This window comes from Artemia sp. Qi Xiang Cuo, chromosome 14 (assembly GCF_049724085.1).
Source record: "Artemia sp. Qi Xiang Cuo chromosome 14, ASM4972408v1, whole genome shotgun sequence".
In the NCBI taxonomy this organism is placed as follows: domain Eukaryota; kingdom Metazoa; phylum Arthropoda; class Branchiopoda; order Anostraca; family Artemiidae; genus Artemia; species Artemia sp. Qi Xiang Cuo.
Genome location: NC_142807.1, coordinates 47480836 through 47504609, shown reverse-complemented (window position 1 = coordinate 47504609; position 23774 = coordinate 47480836). Strand labels below are relative to the sequence as shown.

Below are 23774 nucleotides of genomic sequence, written 5' to 3'. Positions count from 1 at the left end.
TAGTCTTCGCCCGGAAAAAACTTTTCTGGATGAACACCAACAAATCAATCAACCTTGACATCATCCTTCCGTCATTAATAAACTTCGCCCAGGGACAATTGTCCTAGACGAACAGCAGAAACATTAATAAACTTTACACGGAAACAATGGACATTTTCCCTAGCATGCACCTGGACGAAGAGCAAGAACAACAACAAAATTCTCGGAATGGTGTTCTCCCTAGGGACTCTATGCCCATATATGGTGTTCTCGTGGGACTGGCAGCACGCGTGTTCTCCCTAGGGACTCTATGCCCATATATTGTGCCCCGTTGGACTGACAGCATAGGTGTTCTTCCTAGGGAGTCTATGCCCATATATGATGCATGACCAGAAATGATCTGCGATAAACTTACTGGATAATTCTATAAACTGTGAGGCAAATACTGCAATCTCAACCAGCTTCAAGCATAGGCCCTGAAACTAGTAAATGTGCAATATACAGGTCAATTTTTTCAAATAAATGTGATAGAGACTCTGGTACAGGTTAAAATTCAGACAATTCTCTAAGCGCATATAGCCCATGGTAACTTAGTGTTTGGGCTCTGATCATATTGGCTAAGTCATATTGCAATATGACCTAGCCAAACGTAACCTAGAAGTTATGCGTCACTCGGGTAGGCAAGGTTAGTTCCATTTTAACTTTTGCTTAATATAGGGCCAGAGCGTCCATCCTGGCTCAGGAATATAGTTTAAGCCATAATTAGTTTAAGCCATATGTATAAGATCTTAATTTGATATCATAAACCAGCCTCAAATTGAAGGGGAAGGCCACACTATAAATTTTCAGTTGCACACTTGACTTGGGTCAATTGACTGATCAAGGTACAATTAAGCCAGTTTGAAGTGATATGTTTACTTCAAATGTTACAACTAACAAGACTCATAAAGAGCGATACACCCATGCCAAGAACACGATTAAATAATAATAAAAACGAGTTTTTTTTAACTGAAAGTAAGGAGCAACATTAAAACTTAAAATAAACAAAAATTATTACATTTATGAGGGGGGTTGCCCCCACGTCAACACCTCGCTCTTCACGCTAATTTTTTCGGCACTTTTAATAAAGTTACCTATTGGTCTAATTAAACGACCTTTTCGTTTATGGAGTCGTTTTTAAGGAATTGGGACAAAATTTAAACTTTAGTGTAAAGAGCAAGGTGTCGAAGAGGCGGTAACCCCCTCATATACATAATAATTTCTATTCGTTTTAAGTTTTAATGTTGCTCCTTAGTTTCAGCTTAAAAATCTTGTTTTTTTAATTTAATTTCTGATTGTTTTTTAAATAATGCCAGGATATCTGGATCCACCACCACAGAAAAATACCCCTCCCCACGAAAATATACTCTGGACAATTTAATCCTAGTGAAAATTTTTTCCGGACTTTTGGGACCTTTGGCCCCTTTTGTTTCAGAAAAATGCCCTTTTTATAAATTATACTTCATTTATCTTCAATTTCAATATTTAAACCCCGGGAAAGCTCTTACTATGAGACGTCTGAAGGAATCCACTAATTAGCTAATGTCTGAAAAAGCAAGGGGAGCGGTGACTCATACAGCTTAAATTTACGAGCCCGAAAAGCTTCAAAGGATACTGTTAGTTTAATTTGATTCGGCCATTCATCGCCTTTGGTCAGAGGTGCGTCCAAGGAGGCGTGTCGAAAGGTTTCGTAATTAATTGCCCGAGTTTTTCAGTTCAGTTCAGTTTTTGAGTTCTATAACACCCGTGATTGTGAATACAGTAAGCAAACTTTCCATATAATCTTTGACTTTTTAGCCTAGGTGGAGTCCAGCAGCCTATAGAAGGGCTGAGATTATATTTTTCATAACAGGAAAAGAGTTGCGGGATATACCGTTATTTATTATATCGACAAGGGTCAACTTACCCTCCAAGGGGATAGCTAGAAATACTAGTGGTAACCCAGGATGGGTACCCTTGGCCTAGAGTTTGGCCGTTTAACCGTTTGATCAAGTTCTCATACCCTTGAGCAGGGTGTACCGTAAATTGGGTATTAACATACTTTATGTTCACGGAACAGTAGTGGCAAGCGCGGGCATCCCATTACAATATTTGGCGCCAGCGAGGCTTCCCCTCCAGTGAGTGGTGTAGGACCATTTTTGCGCCAATATCTGGTGGCAGTCGTTGATTACCACTAAAACACTGGTGGCAGCGAAAAAGGAGCTATCAACAGCATTGGTAGCAAAAGAACAATCGTTTCCAAAGATACTGGTGAAAATCATATCGACCCAGTGGTCCTAGAATATCGTGGAAGGGCTCATTCGAACGGAAATTAAAAGTTCTAGTGCCCTTTTTAGGTGACCAAAAAATGGAGGGCATCTAGGCCCCCTAGCACGCTCATTTTTTCTCCAAAGTCACCCGATCAAAATTTTGAGATAGCCATTTTGTTCAGCATGGTCGAAAATATGATAACTATGTCTTTTAGGATGACTTAACCCCCCAAAGTCCCCGGGAGGAGGGCTGAAAGTTATGAACTTTACCCAATGTTAACATATAGTATTGGTTATTGGGAAGTATACAGACGTTTTCAGAGGGGATTTTTTCTGGTAGTGGGGGGAGTGGGTCGGGGGTTATGTGGGAGGATCTTACCATGAAGGAAGTTTTCATGGGAGAAGGGACATTGCTATGAAGGGGACGCCGGATTTCCCAGCATTATTTAAAAAAAGATCAGAAATTATATATAAAAAAACAAGTTTTTTAACTGAAAGTAAGGAGCAACATCAAAACTTAAAACGACATAAAACATTACGTATATGATTGGGTTCACGACTCATAAATGTAATAATTTTTGTTTATTTTAAGTTTTAATGATGCTCCTTACTTTCAGTTAAAAAAAACTCGTTTTTATTATTATTTAATCGTGTTCTTGGCATGGGTGTATCGCTCTTTATGAGTCTTGTTAGTTGTAACATTTGAAGTAAACATATCACTTCAAACTGGCTTAATTGTACCTTGATCAGTCAATTGACCCAAGTCAAGTGTGCAACTGAAAATTTATAGTGTGGCCTTCCCCTTCAATTTGAGGCTGGTTTATGATATCAAATTAAGATCTTATACATATGGCTTAAACTAAATTATGGCTTAAACTATATTCCTGAGCCAGGATGGACGCTCTGGCCCTATATTAAGCAAAAGTTAAAATGGAACTAACCTTGCCTACCCGAGTGACGCATAACTTCTAGGTTACGTTTGGCTAGGTCATATTGCAATATGACTTAGCCAATATGATCAGAGCCCAAACACTAAGTTACCATGGGCTATATGCGCTTAGAGAATTGTCTGAATTTTAACCTGTACCAGAGTCTCTATCACATTTATTTGAAAAAATTGACCTGTATATTGCACATTTACTAGTTTCAGGGCCTATGCTTGAAGCTGGTTGAGATTGCAGTATTTGCCACACAGTTTATAGAATTATTCAGTAAGTTTATCGCAGATCATTTCTGGTCTTCATTCTCGGTGCGAACAAAAAGCTCCTCCCAATTATTTCCGCATTAGCGGGTTAGTGTGTTTTCGTCAATCAATGAGAAATGGTTACAAAGTGCATTATTCGTAATTGCGAAAGCAGAAAAAAACTTGGGTGAGCCAGCCAAGTGGTTTGCATGTGTCCCATCTCACAGGTATTACTTAATTTATACACAAATTATGACTTAATCTATTATTTATATACAGTGGATTCAACGGATCAGAATTTTTATGATGTTATCAAAAAGGGGGTGAGGGGTTGATGAAATTTGTGAAAATTAGAATTTTCTTCTTCTTCTAATAACTGGTGTAATGGGTGTGATGGTTTCAGGGGTGGATCCAGGATTTTTTTAGGGGGGGTCGCAAAATAGGTTGATCCAACAAACTTACGTTAGCAGCAAGTTTAATTAATGAAAACTTGCGTTAATTAGGTAAATTACGCTACTTTAGACTACTATAGGGGGGCACCCCGCGCCCCCCCCCCTAGTGGGAGGAGCAAAAAGCTCCTCCCACTTATTTCTGCATTAGCGGGTTATTGGGTTTTCGTCAATCAATGAGAAATGGTTACAAAGTGCATTATTCGTAATTGCGAAAGCAGAAAAAAACTTTGGTGAGCCAGCCAAGTGGTTTGCAAGTGTCCCATCTCACAGGTATGACTTAATTTATATACAAATTATGACTTAATCTACTATTTACATACAGTGGACTCAACTGATCGGCCTATGTAGGATTTTATAAAAAAAAAGGGGGGGGGGGGTTGATGAAATTTGTGAAAATAAGGAATTTTTTCTTCTTCTAATAACTGGTGGAATGGGTGTGATGGTTTCAGGGGCGGATCCATGATTTTCTTAGGGGGGGGGGGGTCGCAAAATAGGTTGATCCGACAAACTTACGTTAGGAGCAAGTTTAATTAATGCAAACTTGCGTTAATTTGGTAAATTACACTACTTTACCCCTCGCCCCCCCCCTCTGGATCCGCCACTAGATGGTTTATCATTTTTTTTTCACGTCGTGTTGTTTATTTTCTACGATATTTATTTTCTAGATAAGACTACTTTCGTTTTCAATCAATATTTTCGTATGAAATGGGCAGACCTTTCCTGAACTTTAAACAATAAACACCTCTGTTTGAAATTCTTTGCACTTTGTGAATTTAGATAGCGATAAGGGTTCCTGGTTGAGACCAAATTTAGGACTTGGATTCTAATTATTGGTTGCTGTGGTAAAAGTTGCCATAATAGCCCTATCCAAGAAAATACCAAACGTCTGTTAAGAAGTGTTTTTCGTAAAATTCTTAGGAAACTTTCAGAAAATTTTATTTCTACTGACCTTAAGTTTAATATGACCTTTACTTTTCTTTAAAAAAACTTTCTTTTTTGTAAAGTTTTCGTAGTGTAAATATATATATATATATATATATATATATATATATATATATATATATATATATATATATATATATATATATATATATATATATATATATATATATATATATATATATATATATATATATATATATATATATATATATATATATATATATATATATATATATATATATATATATATATATATATATATATATATATATATATATATATATATATATATATATATATATATATAAAAAAAAAAAAAAAAAAAAAAAAAAAAAAAAAAAAATATATTTATATTGGCGCGTACAAACAGCTCCTCTCATTTGATCTACCATCAGCGGTCCAATTACCCTGGAACACGTATTTTGGCAGAAACTTTCTCAAAATGCCTTTGAAACCAACTTGAGACATCGAAACCTATTTTTAATTCCTAAAAACATCTAATAATAACATTACACTACTAACTACCGATTTTCATGTATGTATTGGAATAAATTAATTTAAAATTAGCTTCTTCAAAATTAGTGTTCCAACGTTGAAGCCAAGTTTCGCGACCAAGAGAAATCTGACTTGTCTACCCGTGAAAAGATCTGATGCCGCTTATGTTTATATCTGCACAAACGTTCTCTGGACCACTCGCACCCCGGTCCGGGTTTTTATAATGGGTGAGATAGGAAATGATCATGCTGCTTATTCTATAAACTGTGATTTGCCTAGACAACACGGTTTTGCTTTCTGCTGTTGAGAGGAACGCTGAATCTCTAGTTGAATTTAATTTCTTTAGACTTGTTGTGAAATTTTCTATTGTAATTTCGCAATTGTATTTCAGTATTTCCATATGATTCATTTTACTTCTCTAGTGTGGTCGGTATATTTAACAAGTAGCAAAAACAGGGAAATAACATGGAAAGTCGGATAAGTGGAGCTCCTAACCCCTCGCACCTGTGCTCCCAAAAATTTACCAAAGCACTTGTGTTTAACAGAAACATTTTGAAAGAATTGATATCAGTAAATGGTGACGATGAAAATTTTGAAAAGGATGATTTTAAAACGCTAATGCTAACAGGTAAACCCAAATCAATCTACAATAGTGATGATGATGATGATTTAACTTTAAAAGGTAGGAAAAAACATCTTTCCGTCGCCGCCACCAGTGTTATTATGCGAAAGGGTATTGGAAGAGGAAGTAAACATTCACATGCAAAATGGATGAAACTCTGAAACGTATCTATGCAAATGTTGGTGAGACGGGAAGTCTTAGTCCTCCCAGTACACTTGCTTATAATTCCAATGTCCAGCAGAGTGTAGCAAATGAATATCTTCAAATTCAACCGAGCTATACTCTTCATCGAAATCGTAGACTTCGTAGTAATCAATATTGAAAAACAAAGGCCTTCTACCCGCTGCAAGTCATGCAAGCGGATCTTATGACTTTGGATGAGATACAGTGACAATACGAGGTACATTCTATTTGCAATTAGTATTTTCAGTCGCTACTCATATGCAATTCCATTGAAATTTAAGCGTGGGGAGGAGATTGCAATTGCTCCAGAAACAATAGCTGGCCAAGATTCCTATAGTAAAATTCAGACAGATCGAGAGGGTGAATTTGTCAATCCGGGTGTAAACAAAATTCTATTGAAATATGGTACAGAGTTGTATCATAGCCATAGTCCAATCAAGGCTGCATTGGCTTAACGGTTGATTAGAGCCCTTTGTCTTCTCATTTCCAGATATTGCACATTAAAAAACACTGCCACCTTTATTCATTTGGATAAAATAATGCATGTTTACAATCAACGTCCTCATCGCTCCCTGTCCAATCGCAGTCCTCTTAAAGTTCATCACGGTGACAGTACACGAAATTTTTCTAAAACAATATTCTTCTAGCAATGAAAATGGAATTAAAAGCAAATTCACTGCCGGGGATACAGTTCGAATGAATCGTACAAGCACTATTTTTAAAAAAGGAAATTATCTATGGTCTACTGAGTTTTTTAAAGCATCAAAAGTTCTAGAGACTAAACCCGTTACTTATCGACTACGAGACAGCAAAGATGATGAGATTTTGGGATTATTTTATGACTAAGAATTTCAAAAAGTTAAAGACAGTGGTTGTTATCAATTTGAAAAAGAATTAAAAACTCGAACAGAGAGTGGTAAGAAACAGTTGATAGTTCGCTGGCTTGGGTACAACTCTGAATTTGATTCTTTGATAGGTGTTGAAGACGTACACAATGTTCAATGATTTCTGTGTTATATTCATGTCCAATGTTTCCGATCTTCTCCATTACGAGTTGTATAGAACAAGTGATTTTTGGACTAAACTCTCCCCTGCCATTGAATTTGAAAGTAGATATGAAGCTGCTCTCGTCGATTGCATTATCAAGAATACAGATGATGTTCTAAGAAAGATGATCCCTTATGAGATTAAAATAAGACTCTTTGACTTCGGTCATGAAGGTGCGGTGGCAACTTTTGACTCTAATGATTACCCTATTGTAACCATACGCTACAGGGAATACAACAATATGCATGAGCTGTGTCGATTTATCAACAAAAAAATTGCAAGTCCAAAAAGAGGTCGTTTCACTTTCAACTATTCGACAAAACAAAGGAGAATTTATATTACCAATCCATTTCAGAATGAAAAAATTTTCGTCAATAAGAATTTGCATGAGGTTCTCGATTTTAACAAGCGTGTTATTAAACAGCAAATTTCAATGGCAAGAACCATGCTATCTATAAAGACTATGCACCTAGTTTCTCCTCGCACAGTTGTAAGTTTATTTACAGTTCATTTGTGGGATGGTCCTAATTAAAATTTTCCGCTTCAGAGTGTTTTAAAGAGAACAGGTACATAAAACGATATTCACCACTACAATATAAAATATCTCCACTATGTTCCCGTAAACACATCGTATTTGGAACTCTGTCAGTTAACACTAAGAAGTGAACTCGCAGAACTTTTAGCTATAAAAGAGTTTGTGTGTCATTACATGTTATTTTTGACTCATTGCTTAATATGAACAATAGAAGAATTCCATTTATCTGTCTTGTCCTGACATTGATTGTGATGTTGCTACTCTGATTCCTCGTCAAATAGGTCAGGGTTTGGACTATTACAAGGGACGTACTACAATGTCTGGCTATGGTCTTGGTAGTTGGTTTGCTAGGCTATTTCGTTCTGCATTACCCCTTGCCAGAAAATGTATTGTACCAGCTGCAACAAATTTTGCTGCCTCAAGACTACAGGACTGGGGCTTGGCTAAAAATTTAAACGAGAGTCTTAAGGAAAATCTTAGATCTTCAGCAAGAGCTGTTGGCGAACAATTGAAATACCAGCAAAATGGGAAGGGATCAAAAAGTGTGCATGGTCGTCATTCACTCATCAGTCTCTACCCAGATGGGAAGCGAAAGACATCAACAACAACGTGGAAGAAAAAAAAGAAGAGCAATAGGTAGAAAAAGATTGTTGGATCAAAGAAGGATTTCTTCTCTTAAGATGACCTATTTCACTCACAAAGAATCACATCCATCACTCACCTCGTCATTGAATCTATTCAATGCTGAAAATGTTGATGTCAGTGTCAAATATGGCTACAATGAACATTTTCATCCTCAACAACCCCTGTCGGAAATATACACTTTCAAATACTTTCCAACGAAGATTATTTAATCAATTTATCATCCAAATTTATTGATTTAAATGTCCTGGTGAAGAAAAAGTATATTAATCAAACTCCTATCGTTACCGACGGTCTCTTATCCTACACAATTTGAAAAACAAATTAATGTATTCATTAATGGAACATTGGTGAGCACTAGGAATAATTTATCAAACTATGCAAGCTACATACAATTTATGTTGATGACTTCAAAGTCATTCTAAGAAGTAAGAGGACAGGCACTGGGTTATGAATATAGATTGAATGTTCATACTGATGATGAGCTAACTGCTGTAGTGACCAAAGAGTATCATTTAGTTGGAAAATTCAATAATGAAATATTTAATATATCTCAATGGTTGCCTCCTAAAATTAAGATTGATATAAAGTTACTGCTAGCTGCAGCCAGTTTCATTTAAAAAAAAATACTTGCTGCAGCACCTGATGCAAATTTCAATATCCCTTCAGCAATTCTTCATGTTCGAAAACAACAGGTTATGAACTTTGTTTCAATTGTAGGGGAAAAACTGGGACCCAATGGTCGTAATCTCAAACATCTTGTTCTCCACACACTCACTAATCAACGTCGCTTGGTCACTGGCTCTTGTAGTTACACGAATGCATAATTTATCAATGGAGAAATCCCCTCAACACTCACCTTGGCCTTTGTCAAGAGTGCTAGTGCCGTTTGATCCTGGACTATATCCCCCACGATTTTGATTTTTTGGCTTATCCCGCCTTGTCTGCAAGGTGAATGGAATTCCCTTGTACAAATTATCATTTGATAAATAATCTTACAGAACTCTGTATCAATTGACAATGCAATCATTAGATCACGATTCACAACTATTTGAAAATGGAATAACCAATTCAATGTTTTCAAAAAATCATGGTGTAATTTTTTTTAGCTTGTCAGGCACTCAAGATATGAGTATTGTTAGAAGTGGGAATGTACGTTTAGAGTGAACATTTGCTGATGCTTTGACTGAAAGTATCACGTTAATATCACTAAGTCAATTTGAAATCTATTGGAGATCACCCCAGACGGTAGTGTTCTACTAGAGCACCTTGATCACAAATCCAATAATTGATGTTTTTAACTTGGACTCGTTCATGTCCAGATAAAAATCCTATTGTATACTAGTCACTGGCTATTTATATTTCAAACTGGGAAAAGTATTGCATTTTTTAACCCTCTGGGCTTCCCATATACATTCTACACTCCTCATATCAAAACCTATATTGAAAACAAGGGGTAATCTATTGTTCAAAACCTGAATAGAATAAAAGATTTGAAGTCCAAAGGCTGTGGCTTTCATGAACTATTGTATTTTGTTTTCCAATATCGTGGACATACCTACAAGGAATTTATCAAAATTTACGTAAACGATCCTCGTCTGATTGATTTTATTGTGGAAAATGCCCTCTCCCATCTGTATAATAAAGACTTTAGTGCTCTAAGAATAAAATTTTTCTGATAATGTTGGTAAATATATTTATTAATAAAACATATATATATAAAAAAGTCTTTTTTCTTTTTGTTAAGATTTTTTTCTACATGTAGGTATTCATCGTCGTCGGCAACGACTATCGGTTGTAGATCATATGCATTCACCTTGTATTGGTCATGTTGGGAAAAGTCAGGATCACATTTACTACAATACAATGTAGTTTAACTCTTATCATATCTCTTTGTGAAGTTAATGATACTTTTTCCATTTATATTGTGGAATTCACGTCTTTCAATTTGTTTATTTTGGGTTATGTCACAAACAAAATCCTCGAATGAAGAATCACTCTCTGTAACAGCCAAATAAAAATCCGTAGGCTTACAATCATAACTATCATTGTCTTCAGAACGATGACGTAGAAAACATACTCTCTTGTTGTTTCGACAATTGAAACGTGGACCAAATTCTTCTACTCAAAACAATTTAAATCCACGACGATACCATACTCTGGAGACTAATCTAAATGATTGTTGAGGGTTTTTTTCTATCATACATGGATAAGTGTTTTCCAACTGATTACATTTATCATAGTGAGAATTTGAGTATAGGAAACCTCATACATGGGAATTGCAACCTTCTTCAAGACATGAATTACAGTCCTTAATAGTAATTTCAAATCCTCTATGCACTTAGCATGGATTGCACAATCTAAACTTTTCATTATATTCATCTGTGACAGTGTAATTCTCACAGGAAGACCAACTACCCAATGTATATAAACATAGTTTACAGGTGTTGCATATTTTTCCACTGTTGACTGTTGCACTGCCAAATAGAAACAATTTTGCGATCAAAAAGGAATGTTCTTTTTACTTTTAGAGAGAGAGAGAGAAAGTAATCGAGTCGCGTCTCACTTCAAAATCAATTGAAACCCGGTTGGACTTTTTTTAAATTGTCGACTTATTTGTTGTTCTCATGAAACAATCATTCGGATAGACTTTTGAATCAACATAGAATGTTTATGTAGTGTTCAGTAGTCAATACACAATATAATTTTGATTAGTTTCGATTAGTTTATCAACAAATTGAGTGACTGTATCCGACCCGCAGCGCAAAAGGTTCATAAAGTAATTCAACCATAGAGATTCGTTTTTCATGATATTGTCAAGCATTCTTTGAGAGAATATTATCTTTTGCACTGATAATTTTTAAAATTGGTTATTTAGATTCAAACATATTTCCAAAGTTATAACATTTTGCAAGATTTGTTTTTTCTTAAATCCATCCATTTTTTTGTTCTTGACACTCGTATTATCAAATATAAATTAAATCAACTCATAGAAAAAAAAATCTATTTTTGACCAAATTCTCATTGCCTATTGGTTCCCTTGGGGGAGAAGGAGTAAACAAATAACTAAAAATATTTAAACAAAAAAAATCATTATAAATCATGTTATTGTCAGAAATGCAATAATAAAATAATACATGTTCACTCTTTATTCCCAATATATCCCAATCCATTGTCCTCAATGTACTTCATGATTGCATTCAATGCAAGTTGTTGTCTGGGCATATTTGTAAAATTCACTTTAGCTGCAAACCAGAATTTTTATTGAAAGTTAGATTTTCTCAAAGATATAACATATCTACCAAACACATCACCCCACTGAAATGTTAGCCGACAATCCTTTGCAATTTCCACTTCTACATTGGGGACTCTCGCCTTCGCATCATTATTGTCAACTGCTTCAAGTTGCAATAGTGTCGAACTACTCATTTGTAATAATAGAAGGTTTTTCGAGCTATAATCAATGTAAGCTAGTCAAATGTCTTTGTGCAACTGATATATTAACTCCCTATCAAGTTTTTTATATCAACGCTCAAGGCCAAAGAAGTCGATTATGTAACAATTTGCGCAACTAAGTCATTGCATTACTCATGGCTAGAGAGTACGGTGACATTCAAGAACGCCTGGCCTTCATAGAGCTCATTGGCCTTCAAAAGTACCTGGCCTTGATACAGTTCACTGCTTCTTATGGCCGTTGTAGTATTAATTATAACATATCTACTGAAGTATACATACATTTTCGGGTGGAGGGGGAGGACAAATTCTCTGCTTGGTGTTTCTCCACGGGGCAATTTTTCATGGAGAGGGAAGTTTACGGGGGTGAACTTTTCAGGGGAAGTTTTACATTGGGGAAATTTGCCATAGGTCCTATACAAAATTCTTTTTATATTTCTTATATGGCTTTCTCTTTTGCGTCTCAATTTTACGCATGGAGATGTTAAGGGTAGTTGTCTGGGGTAAATTTTAACCGGGATTGAACTGCCTAGAAGGTATATCCGTGGGGAGGGGAATTTCTTTGTGGAGGTTCAGCCAGATTTCCAGGCATTATTTAAGAAAAGATCAGAAATTGGATAAAAAACAAGTTTTTGCAACAGAAAGTAAGGAGCAACATTAAAACTTAAAACGAATAGAAATTGTTACGTATATGAAGGAAGTTGCCTCGTTATAAACACCTCGCTCTTTACGCTAAAGTTTGAATTTTTCCCGATTCCTTAAGAGCTACTCCTGAAGCACAAGGGTCGCTTAATTACAACAATACATAGATTTTTAAAAAGTACTAAAACCATTAGTGTAAAGTTTGAGGTGTTGAGGAGGGGACAACCCTTTCATATACATAATAATTCCTGTTTGTTTTAATATTGCTCCGTACTTTCAATTGAAAAAACTTGCTTTTTTTGTAATATGTTAAAGACACCAAAAAGAACTGATATTTTTTAATGAGGCTTTTAAACGGTAAAGACGTACAAGCTGAAGAAGTTGAATATCTGCTTAAATCGTTCTAAGAAATGGGACATCAATCAAAAGAGCTTCAGTAGTCTTCGGTGTTAAAAAATCAACACTATGACTACGTCAAGAGGACAGGAGAATCAAGTATGAATCACGTGAAAGCAAACATGAGATAAAAACAGTTCACTATCAGTTTGTAAAAAAAATGAAACACAGCTTTAAGATTTTCAAGATGGAAAAAGTAAGACTCCTTGTGGAAAATTCAAAAGTGTGTTTTCTGAATTATAGACTAATGGCCAGTAAAGCCAAAAAATTATGTTTTTCTTCCCAACCACAAGCTCCGTCGTCACTCTCCTAGATTGGTCACATAAGCAAAGCGCATAAAAAGACTGGGTGACCTTGTTTTTAAAGAGGTATTTGGATTTATTGGATATAATAAATATCGGATTTATTACCCAACAAGAGCGTGTGGCTTTAATCGTGCAGTTGTGGGAATTTTTTGATAAACATTATTATTATCAATTGATGTTTCAAAGGAAAGCTCACACCTGACAGGATTTATAATTTTGATGTCCTAGGTCATTTCAGCTCTTTATTTCAAAATAAATTTAATGACTGGTTGAATACCAGCACAGGGCAGTGAATTTTAACATAAAAAGTGGAAGTTTGCGTGTTTCTGTTTGTGGGCCTTAGTATGTGTCTATGTTAGTAATTTTTACTATAATTTTGCTTGTCTTTATATCAGGCTCGTTCGAAAAGTCAAAATCTTAACCCCAATCAAGGCGAAGGACGGTGTTTTGGGGAGTTCAGATGTCCGAAATGCAACCGAAAATGGATGTCAGCGAATTCTTGGGCAAACTTTGGACAAGATTGTACTATCTGCAAAATTACAATCTTACCTCACAAACAGGTTGGTTATTATGTCAAAGTTCTAGGGTAAATTGAATAATGTAAGTTCTAGCTTTCGTGCATTTAGAGCACAGGCACAGATCGGTCTCCAAATGTTTTAAATAAAGAAACAAGTTTGGTAAATGAAAGTGAAGAGTGACATAAAACCTAAAACATCCAGAATTTTTCTGTATATAAACTAGGCTCCCTTCCCCACCTCTCAATCTTTACGTGCAAGTTTTGCATTTTAGTTTAACATATATAACCAATCGGTAATGGAAGAGTTTTCTTTACCGATTGCTTTTCGAAACATTTGAAAGGAAATTACATTTTTAAAGGAAATGCATATAAAAAGGATCATAAATATCATATCATAAGCGTCATGCGTTTAATGATCCTTGAGTCCTTGTGCAAAATTAAATGAATTTTAGCGGTATAATTCATATTTAGTTTAACCTTAAACAGTAAATTTTGTTGATTCATATGGTGGAATGAAAAGTTTTTTTTGTTTACAGTTTGGGTTTTATTGACAAGGGGCCGTTCTTTACTTACAGTTTGTTACTATAAATTGTCTAATCCACGGCTGTCTCATATCTTAGAGAGGTTTTCAACCCCCCCCCCCCCCCCCCGATCCCCTTTGTCTGTATCCAAAGTAAGTAATCTTGTAATATTGCTTATGGAATGATAATAATCTCTGAAAAACAACACCCTTTAAAATATCCCATGAACGATAACAAAAGGGGGGGGTGTTCATATTGTATTTTGTTTTCCGATGTCGTGGACATACCTACAAGGAATTTATCAAAATTTATCAGAATAATTTTTCTTCCAAGTTAAATTTACTCAAAGATATAACATATCGACCAAACTTATCATCCCACTCAAATGTTACCCAAGAATCCTTTACAATATCCACTGCTACATTGGGGACTCTCGTCTTTTTATCATTATTGCCAACTGCTTCAAGTTGCAATAGTGTTAAACCACTCATTTTTAATAATAGAAGATTTTCTGAACTTGAATCAATGTAAGTTAGTCAAATGTCTTTGTGGAACTGTGATATTAACTCCCTATCAAGTTTTTATATCAACGCTCAAGGCAAAAAAAATCGATTATGTAAGAATTTGCGCAACTAAGTCGTTGCACTACTCAAGACTAGAGAGTTCGGTGACATTCAAGAATGCCTGGCCTTGATAGGGCTCATTGGCCTTCAAAAGTACCTGGCCTTGATACGGTTCAGTGCTTCTTATGGCCGTTGTAGTATTAATTATAACATATCTACTGAAGTATACATACATTTTCGGGTGGAGGGGGAGGACAAATTCTCTGCTTGGTGTTTCTCCACGGGGCAATTTTTCATGGAGAGGGAAGTTTACGGGGGTGAACTTTTCAGGGGAAGTTTTACATTGGGGAAATTTGCCATAGGTCCTATACTAAATTCTTTTTATATTTCTTATATGGCTTTCTCTTTTGCGTCTCAATTTTACGCATGGAGATGTTAAGGGTAGTTGTCTGGGGTAAATTTTAACCGGGATTGAACTGCCTAGAAGGTATATCCGTGGGGAGGGGAATTTCTTTGTGGAGGTTCAGCCAGATTTCCAGGCATTATTTAAGAAAAGATCAGAAATTGGATAAAAAACAAGTTTTTGCAACAGAAAGTAAGGAGCAACATTAAAACTTAAAACGAATAGAAATTGTTACGTATATGAAGGAAGTTGCCTCGTTATAAACACCTCGCTCTTTACGCTAAAGTTTGAATTTTTCCCGATTCCTTAAGAGCTACTCCTGAAGCACAAGGGTCGCTTAATTACAACAATACATAGATTTTTAAAAAGTACTAAAACCATTAGTGTAAAGTTTGAGGTGTTGAGGAGGGGACAACCCTTTCATATACATAATAATTCCTGTTTGTTTTAATATTGCTCCGTACTTTCAATTGAAAAAACTTGCTTTTTTTGTAATATGTTAAAGACACCAAAAAGAACTGATATTTTTTAATGAGGCTTTTAAACGGTAAAGACGTACAAGCTGAAGAAGTTGAATATCTGCTTAAATCGTTCTAAGAAATGGGACATCAATCAAAAGAGCTTCAGTAGTCTTCGGTGTTAAAAAATCAACACTATGACTACGTCAAGAGGACAGGAGAATCAAGTATGAATCACGTGAAAGCAAACATGAGATAAAAACAGTTCACTATCAGTTTGTAAAAAAAATGAAACACAGCTTTAAGATTTTCAAGATGGAAAAAGTAAGACTCCTTGTGGAAAATTCAAAAGTGTGTTTTCTGAATTATAGACTAATGGCCAGTAAAGCCAAAAAATTATGTTTTTCTTCCCAACCACAAGCTCCGTCGTCACTCTCCTAGATTGGTCACATAAGCAAAGCGCATAAAAAGACTGGGTGACCTTGTTTTTAAAGAGGTATTTGGATTTATTGGATATAATAAATATCGGATTTATTACCCAACAAGAGCGTGTGGCTTTAATCGTGCAGTTGTGGGAATTTTTTGATAAACATTATTATTATCAATTGATGTTTCAAAGGAAAGCTCACACCTGACAGGATTTATAATTTTGATGTCCTAGGTCATTTCAGCTCTTTATTTCAAAATAAATTTAATGACTGGTTGAATACCAGCACAGGGCAGTGAATTTTAACATAAAAAGTGGAAGTTTGCGTGTTTCTGTTTGTGGGCCTTAGTATGTGTCTATGTTAGTAATTTTTACTATAATTTTGCTTGTCTTTATATCAGGCTCGTTCGAAAAGTCAAAATCTTAACCCCAATCAAGGCGAAGGACGGTGTTTTGGGGAGTTCAGATGTCCGAAATGCAACCGAAAATGGATGTCAGCGAATTCTTGGGCAAACTTTGGACAAGATTGTACTATCTGCAAAATTACAATCTTACCTCACAAACAGGTTGGTTATTATGTCAAAGTTCTAGGGTAAATTGAATAATGTAAGTTCTAGCTTTCGTGCATTTAGAGCACAGGCACAGATCGGTCTCCAAATGTTTTAAATAAAGAAACAAGTTTGGTAAATGAAAGTGAAGAGTGACATAAAACCTAAAACATCCAGAATTTTTCTGTATATAAACTAGGCTCCCTTCCCCACCTCTCAATCTTTACGTGCAAGTTTTGCATTTTAGTTTAACATATATAACCAATCGGTAATGGAAGAGTTTTCTTTACCGATTGCTTTTCGAAACATTTGAAAGGAAATTACATTTTTAAAGGAAATGCATATAAAAAGGATCATAAATATCATATCATAAGCGTCATGCGTTTAATGATCCTTGAGTCCTTGTGCAAAATTAAATGAATTTTAGCGGTATAATTCATATTTAGTTTAACCTTAAACAGTAAATTTTGTTGATTCATATGGTGGAATGAAAAGTTTTTTTTGTTTACAGTTTGGGTTTTATTGACAAGGGGCCGTTCTTTACTTACAGTTTGTTACTATAAATTGTCTAATCCACGGCTGTCTCATATCTTAGAGAGGTTTTCAACCCCCCCCCTCCCCCCCCCGATCCCCTTTGTCTGTATCCAAAGTAAGTAATCTTGTAATATTGCTTATGGAATGATAATAATCTCTGAAAAACAACACCCTTTAAAATATCCCATTAACGATAACAAAAGGGGGGGGGTGTTCATATTGTATTTTGTTTTCCGATGTCGTGGACATACCTACAAGGAATTTATCAAAATTTATCAGAATAATTTTTCTTCCAAGTTAAATTTACTCAAAGATATAACATATCGACCAAACTTATCATCCCACTCAAATGTTACCCAAGAATCCTTTACAATATCCACTGCTACGTTGGGGACTCTTGTCTTTTTATCATAATTGCCATCTCCTTCAAGTTGCAAGAGTGTAGAACCACTCATTTTTAATAATAGAAGGTTTTTTGAACTTTAATCAGTGTAAGCTAGTCAAATGTCTTTGTGGACCTGTGATATTAACTCCCTATCAAGTTTTTATATCAACGCTCAAGGCAAAAAAAATCGATTATGTAAGAATTTGCGCAACTAAGTCATTGCACTACTCAAGGATAGAGAGTTCGGTGACATTCAAGAACGTCTGGCCTTGATAGGGCTCATTGGCCTTCAAAAGTACCTGGCCTTGATACGGTTCAGTGCTTCTTATGGCCGTTGTAGTATTAATTATAACATATCTACTGAAGTATGCATACATTTTCGGGTGGGGGGGGGGGAGGACAAATTCTCTGCTTGGTGTTTCTCCACGGGGCAATTTTTCATGGAGAAGGAAGTTTCTGGGGGGTGAGCTTTTCAGGGGAAGTTTTACATTGTGGAAATTTGCCATAGTTCCTATACAAAATTCTTTTTATATGTCTTATATGGCTTTCTCTTTTGTGTCTCAATTTTACGCATGGAGATGTTAAGGGTAGTTTTCCGGGGTAAATTTTAACCGGGATTGAACTGCCTAGAAGGTATATCCGTGGGGAGGGGAATTTTTTTTGGTGGTTCAGCCAAATTTCCCGGCATTATTTAAGAAAAAATCAGAAATTGGATAAAAAACAAATTTTTGCAACAGAAAGTAAAGAGCAACATTAAAACTTAAAACGAATAGAAATTATTACGCATATGAAGGAAGTTGCCTCCTTTTAAAGACCTCGCTCTTTACGCTAAAGTTTGGATTTTACCAATTCCTTAAGAGCTACTCCTGAAACACAAGGGTCGCTTAATTACAACAATACATAGATTTTTAAAAAGTACTAAAACTATTACTGTAAAGTTTGAGGTGTTGAGGAGGGGACAACCCTTTCATATACATAATAATTCCTGTTCGTTTTAATGTTGCTCCGTACTTTCAATTGAAAAAACTTAAGAGTTTTAGTTTAGAGTTGTTGTTTAGTTTTAGATATGAGTTTTAGTTTAAAGTTTTAGTTTGATATTAGCTTACAGTTTTAGTTTGAGCTATAGTTTAGTTTAGTTGTAGTTGAGAGTCTCGAGTTTCAAGTTAGACTCTCAGCCCTTAGAGTTTTAGTTAGAGTTATATTTTATTTAAGTTTTAGTAGAGTGATTTTGGACTTGTAGTTTAGTTTTAGCTAAACGTTTTAGTTTAGACTTTTAGCCTAGAGTCATAGCTTAGAGTTTTTCGTTGCACTTTTAGTTTAGTTTAGTTTCAGATAAGAGTTTTAGTTTAGAGTTTCAGTTTGTTATTGGCTTACAGTTTTAGTTAGAGTTATAGTAGTTAAGAGTTTTAGTTTAGTATTTTAACTTCGAGTTTCAGCTTAGAGCTTTAGTTAGATTTATAGTTTAGTTTAATTTTATATAACACTTTTTTGTTAGACTTTAGAGTTTTAGTATATAGTTTAGAGTTTTATTGATTTTTATAGTTTAGTTTAATTTTTTTTAAGAGTTTTAGTTTAGAGTTGTAGTTTAGTTTAAGCTAAGAGTTTTAGTTTAGAGTTGTAGTTTAGTTTATTTTAGCTAAGAGTTTTAGTTTAAAGTTGTTGTTTAATTTTAGATATGAGTTTTAGTTTAGAGTTTTAGTTTGATATTAGCTTACAGTTTTAGTTAGAGTTATAGTTTAGTTTAGTTGTAGTTGAGAGTCTAGAATTTCAAGTTAGACTCTAAGCACTTACAGTTTTAGTTAGAGTTATATTTTATTTTAGTTTTGGTTAAGTGTTTTTGGACTTGTAGTTTAGTTTTAGCTAAACGTTTTAGTTTAGAGTTTCAGCCTAGAGTCATAGCCTAGAGTTTTTCGGTGCACTTTTAGTTTAGTTTAGTTTTAGATAAGAGTTTTAGTTTAGAGTTTAATTTTGGTATTAGCTTACAGTTTTAGTTAGAGTTATATTAGATAAAAGTTTTAGTGTGGAGTTTAGAGCTTTAGTTTAGAGTCCTAGCTTAGAGTTTTAGTTAGAGTTATAGCTTCGTTTAGTTTTAGCTAAGAGTATTAGTTCAGACTTCAGAGTCTTAGTTTAGAATTTAGAGTTTTAGTTTAGAGTTTAGAGTTTTAGTTTAGAGTCTTAGCTTAGAGTTTTAGTTCTATTTATTGTTTAGTTTAGTTTTAGTTGAGAATTTAGAGTTCAATTTTAGATTCTCAGCTTAGAGTTTTTTTAGAGTTATAGTTTAGTTTAGTTTTAGTTAGGAGCTTTAGTTTAGATCTCTAGTTTAGTTTTACTTAATAATTTTAGTTTAGAGTTTTACTTTAGAGTTTTAGTTAGAGTTATAGTTTTAGTTTAGTTTTAATTGAGAGTTTTAGTTTGATATTGGAATTTTAGTTTTGATTCTTAGCTTAGAGTTTTAGTTAGAGTTATAGTTTAGTTTAGTTTTAATTCAGAGTTTTAGTTAAGATTCTGAGCTTAGAGTTTTAGTTAGAGTTATAGTTTAATTTAGTTTTACTTAAGAATTTTAGTTTAGATGCGTTGTTTAGTTTTAGATAAGAGTCTTAGTTTAGAGCTTAGAGTTTTAGTTAAGAGTTTATTTTGAAGGTTTAGAATTTTAGTATACAGTTTAGAGTTTTATTTTAAAGTTTTAGATCACACTTTTAGTTAGTTATAGATTAGTGTAGTTTTAGTTAAGAGTTTACTTAGAATTATGCTTTAGTTTAGTTTTAGTTAAGAGTTTTACTTTTGAGTTGTTGTTCAGTTTCGGATAAGAGTTTTAGTTTAGATTTTAGAGTTTTAGTTTGGAGTCTTAGCCTACAGTTTTTGTTAGAGTTATAGTTTAGTTTAGTTTAAGTTTGGAGTCTAGAGTTTTATGTTAGAGTTTTAGCTTAGAGTTTTAGTTAGAGTTTAGAGTTTTAGTTTAGAGTCTTAGCTTAGAGTTTTAGTTCTGTTTGTAGTTAGGTTTAGTTTTAGTTGAGAATTTAGAGTTTTAGTTTAGAGTCATAGCTTAGAGTTTTTGTTAAAGTTATAGTTTAGTTTAGTTTTAGTTAGGAGCTTTAGTTTAGATCTCTATTTTATCTATACTTAGGCGTTTCAGTTTAGAGCTTAGAGTTTTAGTTTACAGTTCTACTTTAGAGTTATAGTTAGAGTTATACTTTTAGTTTATTTTTAGTTAAGAGTTTTAGTTTAGATATTGGAGTTTTAGTTTTGAGTCTTAGCTTAGAGTTTTAGTTAGAGTTATAGTTTAGTTTAGTTTTAATTCAGAGTTTTAGTTTAGAGTTTTAGCTTAGAGTTTTAGTCAGAGTTATAGTTTAGTTTAGTTTTAGTTAAGAATTTTAGTTTAGAGGTGTTGTTTAGTTTTAGATAAAAGTTTTAGTTTAGAGTTTTAGTTAGAGTTATAGTTTAGTTTAGTTTTAGTATAGAGTCTAGAGTTTTAATTTAGCGTGGTAGCTTAGAGTTTTAGTTAGAGTTATAGTTTACTTTAGTTTTAGTTAAGAGTTTTAGTTTAGACTTATAGTTTAGTTTTAGTTAAGAGTTTTAGTTTAGTTTTAGTTAAGAGTTTTAGTTTAGAGTTTAGAGTATTAGCTTAGAATCTTAGCTTAGAGTTTTAGTTAGAGTTATAGTTTAGTTTAGTTTCAGTTAAGAGCTTTAGTTTAGACTTGTAGTTTAGTTTTAGTTACGGGTTTTAGTTTAGAGTTTAGAGTTTTAGTTTGGGGTTTTAGCTTAGAGTTTTAGTTAGAGTTATAGATTAGTTTAGTTTTAGGTTAGAGTTGTAGTTTAGTTAAGAGTTTTAGTTTAGAGTTTTAGTTAGAGCTATAGTTTAGTTTAATTTCGGTTAAGAGCTTTAGTTTAGACTTGTAGTTTAGTTTTAGTTAAGAGTTTTAGTTTAGGGTTTTAGCTTAGAGTTGTAGTTAGAGTTATAGTGTAGTTTAGTTTTTGTTTAGAGTCGTAGTTTAGTTAAGAGTTTTAGTTTAGAGTTTTAGTTAGAGCTATAGTTCAGTTTAGTTTTAGTTAAGAGTTTTAGTTTAGAATTGTAGTTTAGTTTTAGTTAAGAGTTTTAGTTAAGAATTTTAGCTTGGAGATGTAGTTTACTTTTAGTTAAGAGTTATAGTTTAGAGTTTTAGTTTGGTATTAGCTTACAGTTTCAGTTAGAGTTATAGTTTAGTTTAGTTTTAGTTAAGAGTTATAGTTTTGTGCTATAGTTTAGTTTTAGTTTAGAGTTGTAGTTTAGTTTTAGGTAAGAGTTTTAGTTTAGAGGTTAAAGTTTTAGCTTAGAGTCCTATCGTTGAGTTTTAGTTAGAGCTATAGTTTAGTTTAGTTTTAGCTTAGAGTCTAGAGTTATAATTTAGAGTGTTAACTTAGAGTTTTAGTTTATTTTAGTTTTAGTTAAGAGTTTTAGCTTAGACTTATATTTTAGTTTTAGTTAAGAATTTTAGTTTAGGGTTATAGTTTAGTTTCAGTTAAGAGTTTTAGTTTAGAGTTTAGAATATTAGATTAGAATCTTAGCTTAGAGTTTTAGTTAGAGTTATAGTTTAGTCTACTTTCAGTTAAGAGCTTTAGTTTAGAATTGTAGTTTAGTTTTAGTTAAGAGTTTTAGTTTAGCGTTTTGGTTTAGTGTTTAGCTAAGATATTTAGTTAGAGTTATATCTTATTTCAGTTTTATTTTATATTTGTAGTTTAGTTGAGCTTTCTAGCTTATAGTTTTAGTTAGAGCTATAGTTTAGTTTAGTTTCAGTTAAGATTTTTAAATTATAGTTTTATTTTAGTTTTAGTTAAGAGTTTTAGTTAATAGTTTTATATTAGAGAGGTAGTTTAGTTTTAGTTAAGATTTTTAGTTTTGTGTTATAGTTTAGTTTTAGTTTAGAGTTGTAGTTTAGTTTTAGGTAAGAGTTTTAGTTTAGAGGTTAGAGTTTTAGCTTAGAGTCCTATCGTAGAGTTTTAGTAAGAGTTATATTTTAGTTTAGTTTTTGTTAGTTATAGATTAGTTTAGTTTTAGTTAAGAGTATAGTTAGAGTTATAGTTTTGTTTAGTTTTAATTAAGAGTTTTAGTTTTGATTCATTGTTTAGTTTTAGATAAGAGTTTTAGTTTAGAGTTTTAGTTTGGAGTCTTAGCCTAAAGTTTTTGTTAAAGTTATAGTTTAGTTTAGTTTTAGTTTGGAGTCTAGAGTCTTAAGTTAGGGTCTTAGCTTAGAGTTTTAGTTAGAGTTTTGAGTTTTAGTTTAGAGTCTTGGGTTAGAGTTTTAGTTATATTTATAGTTTAGTTTAGTGTTAGTTGAGAATTTAGAGTTTTAGTTTAGAGTCTTAGCTTAGAGTTTTAGCTAGAGTTATAGTTTAGTTTAGTTTTATCTAGGAGCTTTAGTTTAGATCTCTAGTTTAGTTTTACTTAAGAGCTTTAGTTTAGAGTTCATAGTTTTAGTTTACAGTTTTACTTTAGATTTTTAGCTAGAGTTATAATTTTAGTTTAGTTTTAGGTAGGAGTTTTATTTTAGATATTGAAGTTATAGTTCCGAGTCTTAGCTTAGAATTTTAGTTAGAGTTATAGTTTAGTTTAGTTTTAATTCAGATTTTTAGTTTAGAGTCTTAGCTTAGAGTTTTAGTTAGAGTTATAGTTTAGTTTAGTTAAGAATAGTTTTAGGTTTTTAGTTAAGAATTTTAGTTTAGAGGTGTTGTTTAGTCTTAGTTAAAAGTTTTTGTTTAGAGTTTTAGTTAGAGTTATAGTTTAGTTTAGTTTTAGTTTAGAGTCTAGAGATTTAATTTAGAGGGTTAGCTTAGAGTTTTAGTTAGAGTTATAGTTTAGTTTAGTGTTAGTTAAGAGTTTTAGTTTAGACTTTTAGTTTAGTTTTGGTTAAGAGTTTTACTTTAGAGTCGTTGTTTAGTTTTAGTTTAAGAGTTTTAGTCTAGAGTTTAGAGTATTAGCTTAGAATCTTAGCTTAGAGTTTTATTTAGAGTTATAGTTTAGTTTATTTTCAGTTAAGAGTTTTAGTTTAGACTTGTAGTTTAGTTTTAGTTAAGAGTCTTAGTTTAGAATTTAGAGTATTAGTTTAGGGTTTTAGCTTAGAGTTTTAGTTAGAGTTATAGTTTAGTTAAGTTTTAGTTAAGAGTTTTAGTTTAAGTCTGTAGTTTAGTTTTAGTTTAGAGTTGTAGTTTAGTTAAGAGTTTTAGTTTAGAGTTGTCGTTTAGTTTTATTTAATATTTTTAGTTTAGAGTTTAGAGTATTA

At 33.3% G+C, this 23774-nt stretch overlaps 1 protein-coding gene across 1 annotated transcript in view; it reads left to right on the top strand.

The window, feature by feature from the left end:
- The window catches only part of LOC148944545 (uncharacterized), a 44903-nt gene extending 28254 nt beyond the window's left edge, over positions 1-16649 (top strand). The window contains exons 5-6 of the mRNA XM_089099956.1: positions 13560-13724; positions 16455-16649. Coding sequence (XP_088956082.1) covers positions 13560-13724; positions 16455-16649 — 360 coding nt within the window. The remainder of the gene's footprint in view (positions 1-13559; positions 13725-16454) is intronic.
- Positions 16650-23774: the final 7125 nt, after the last annotated feature.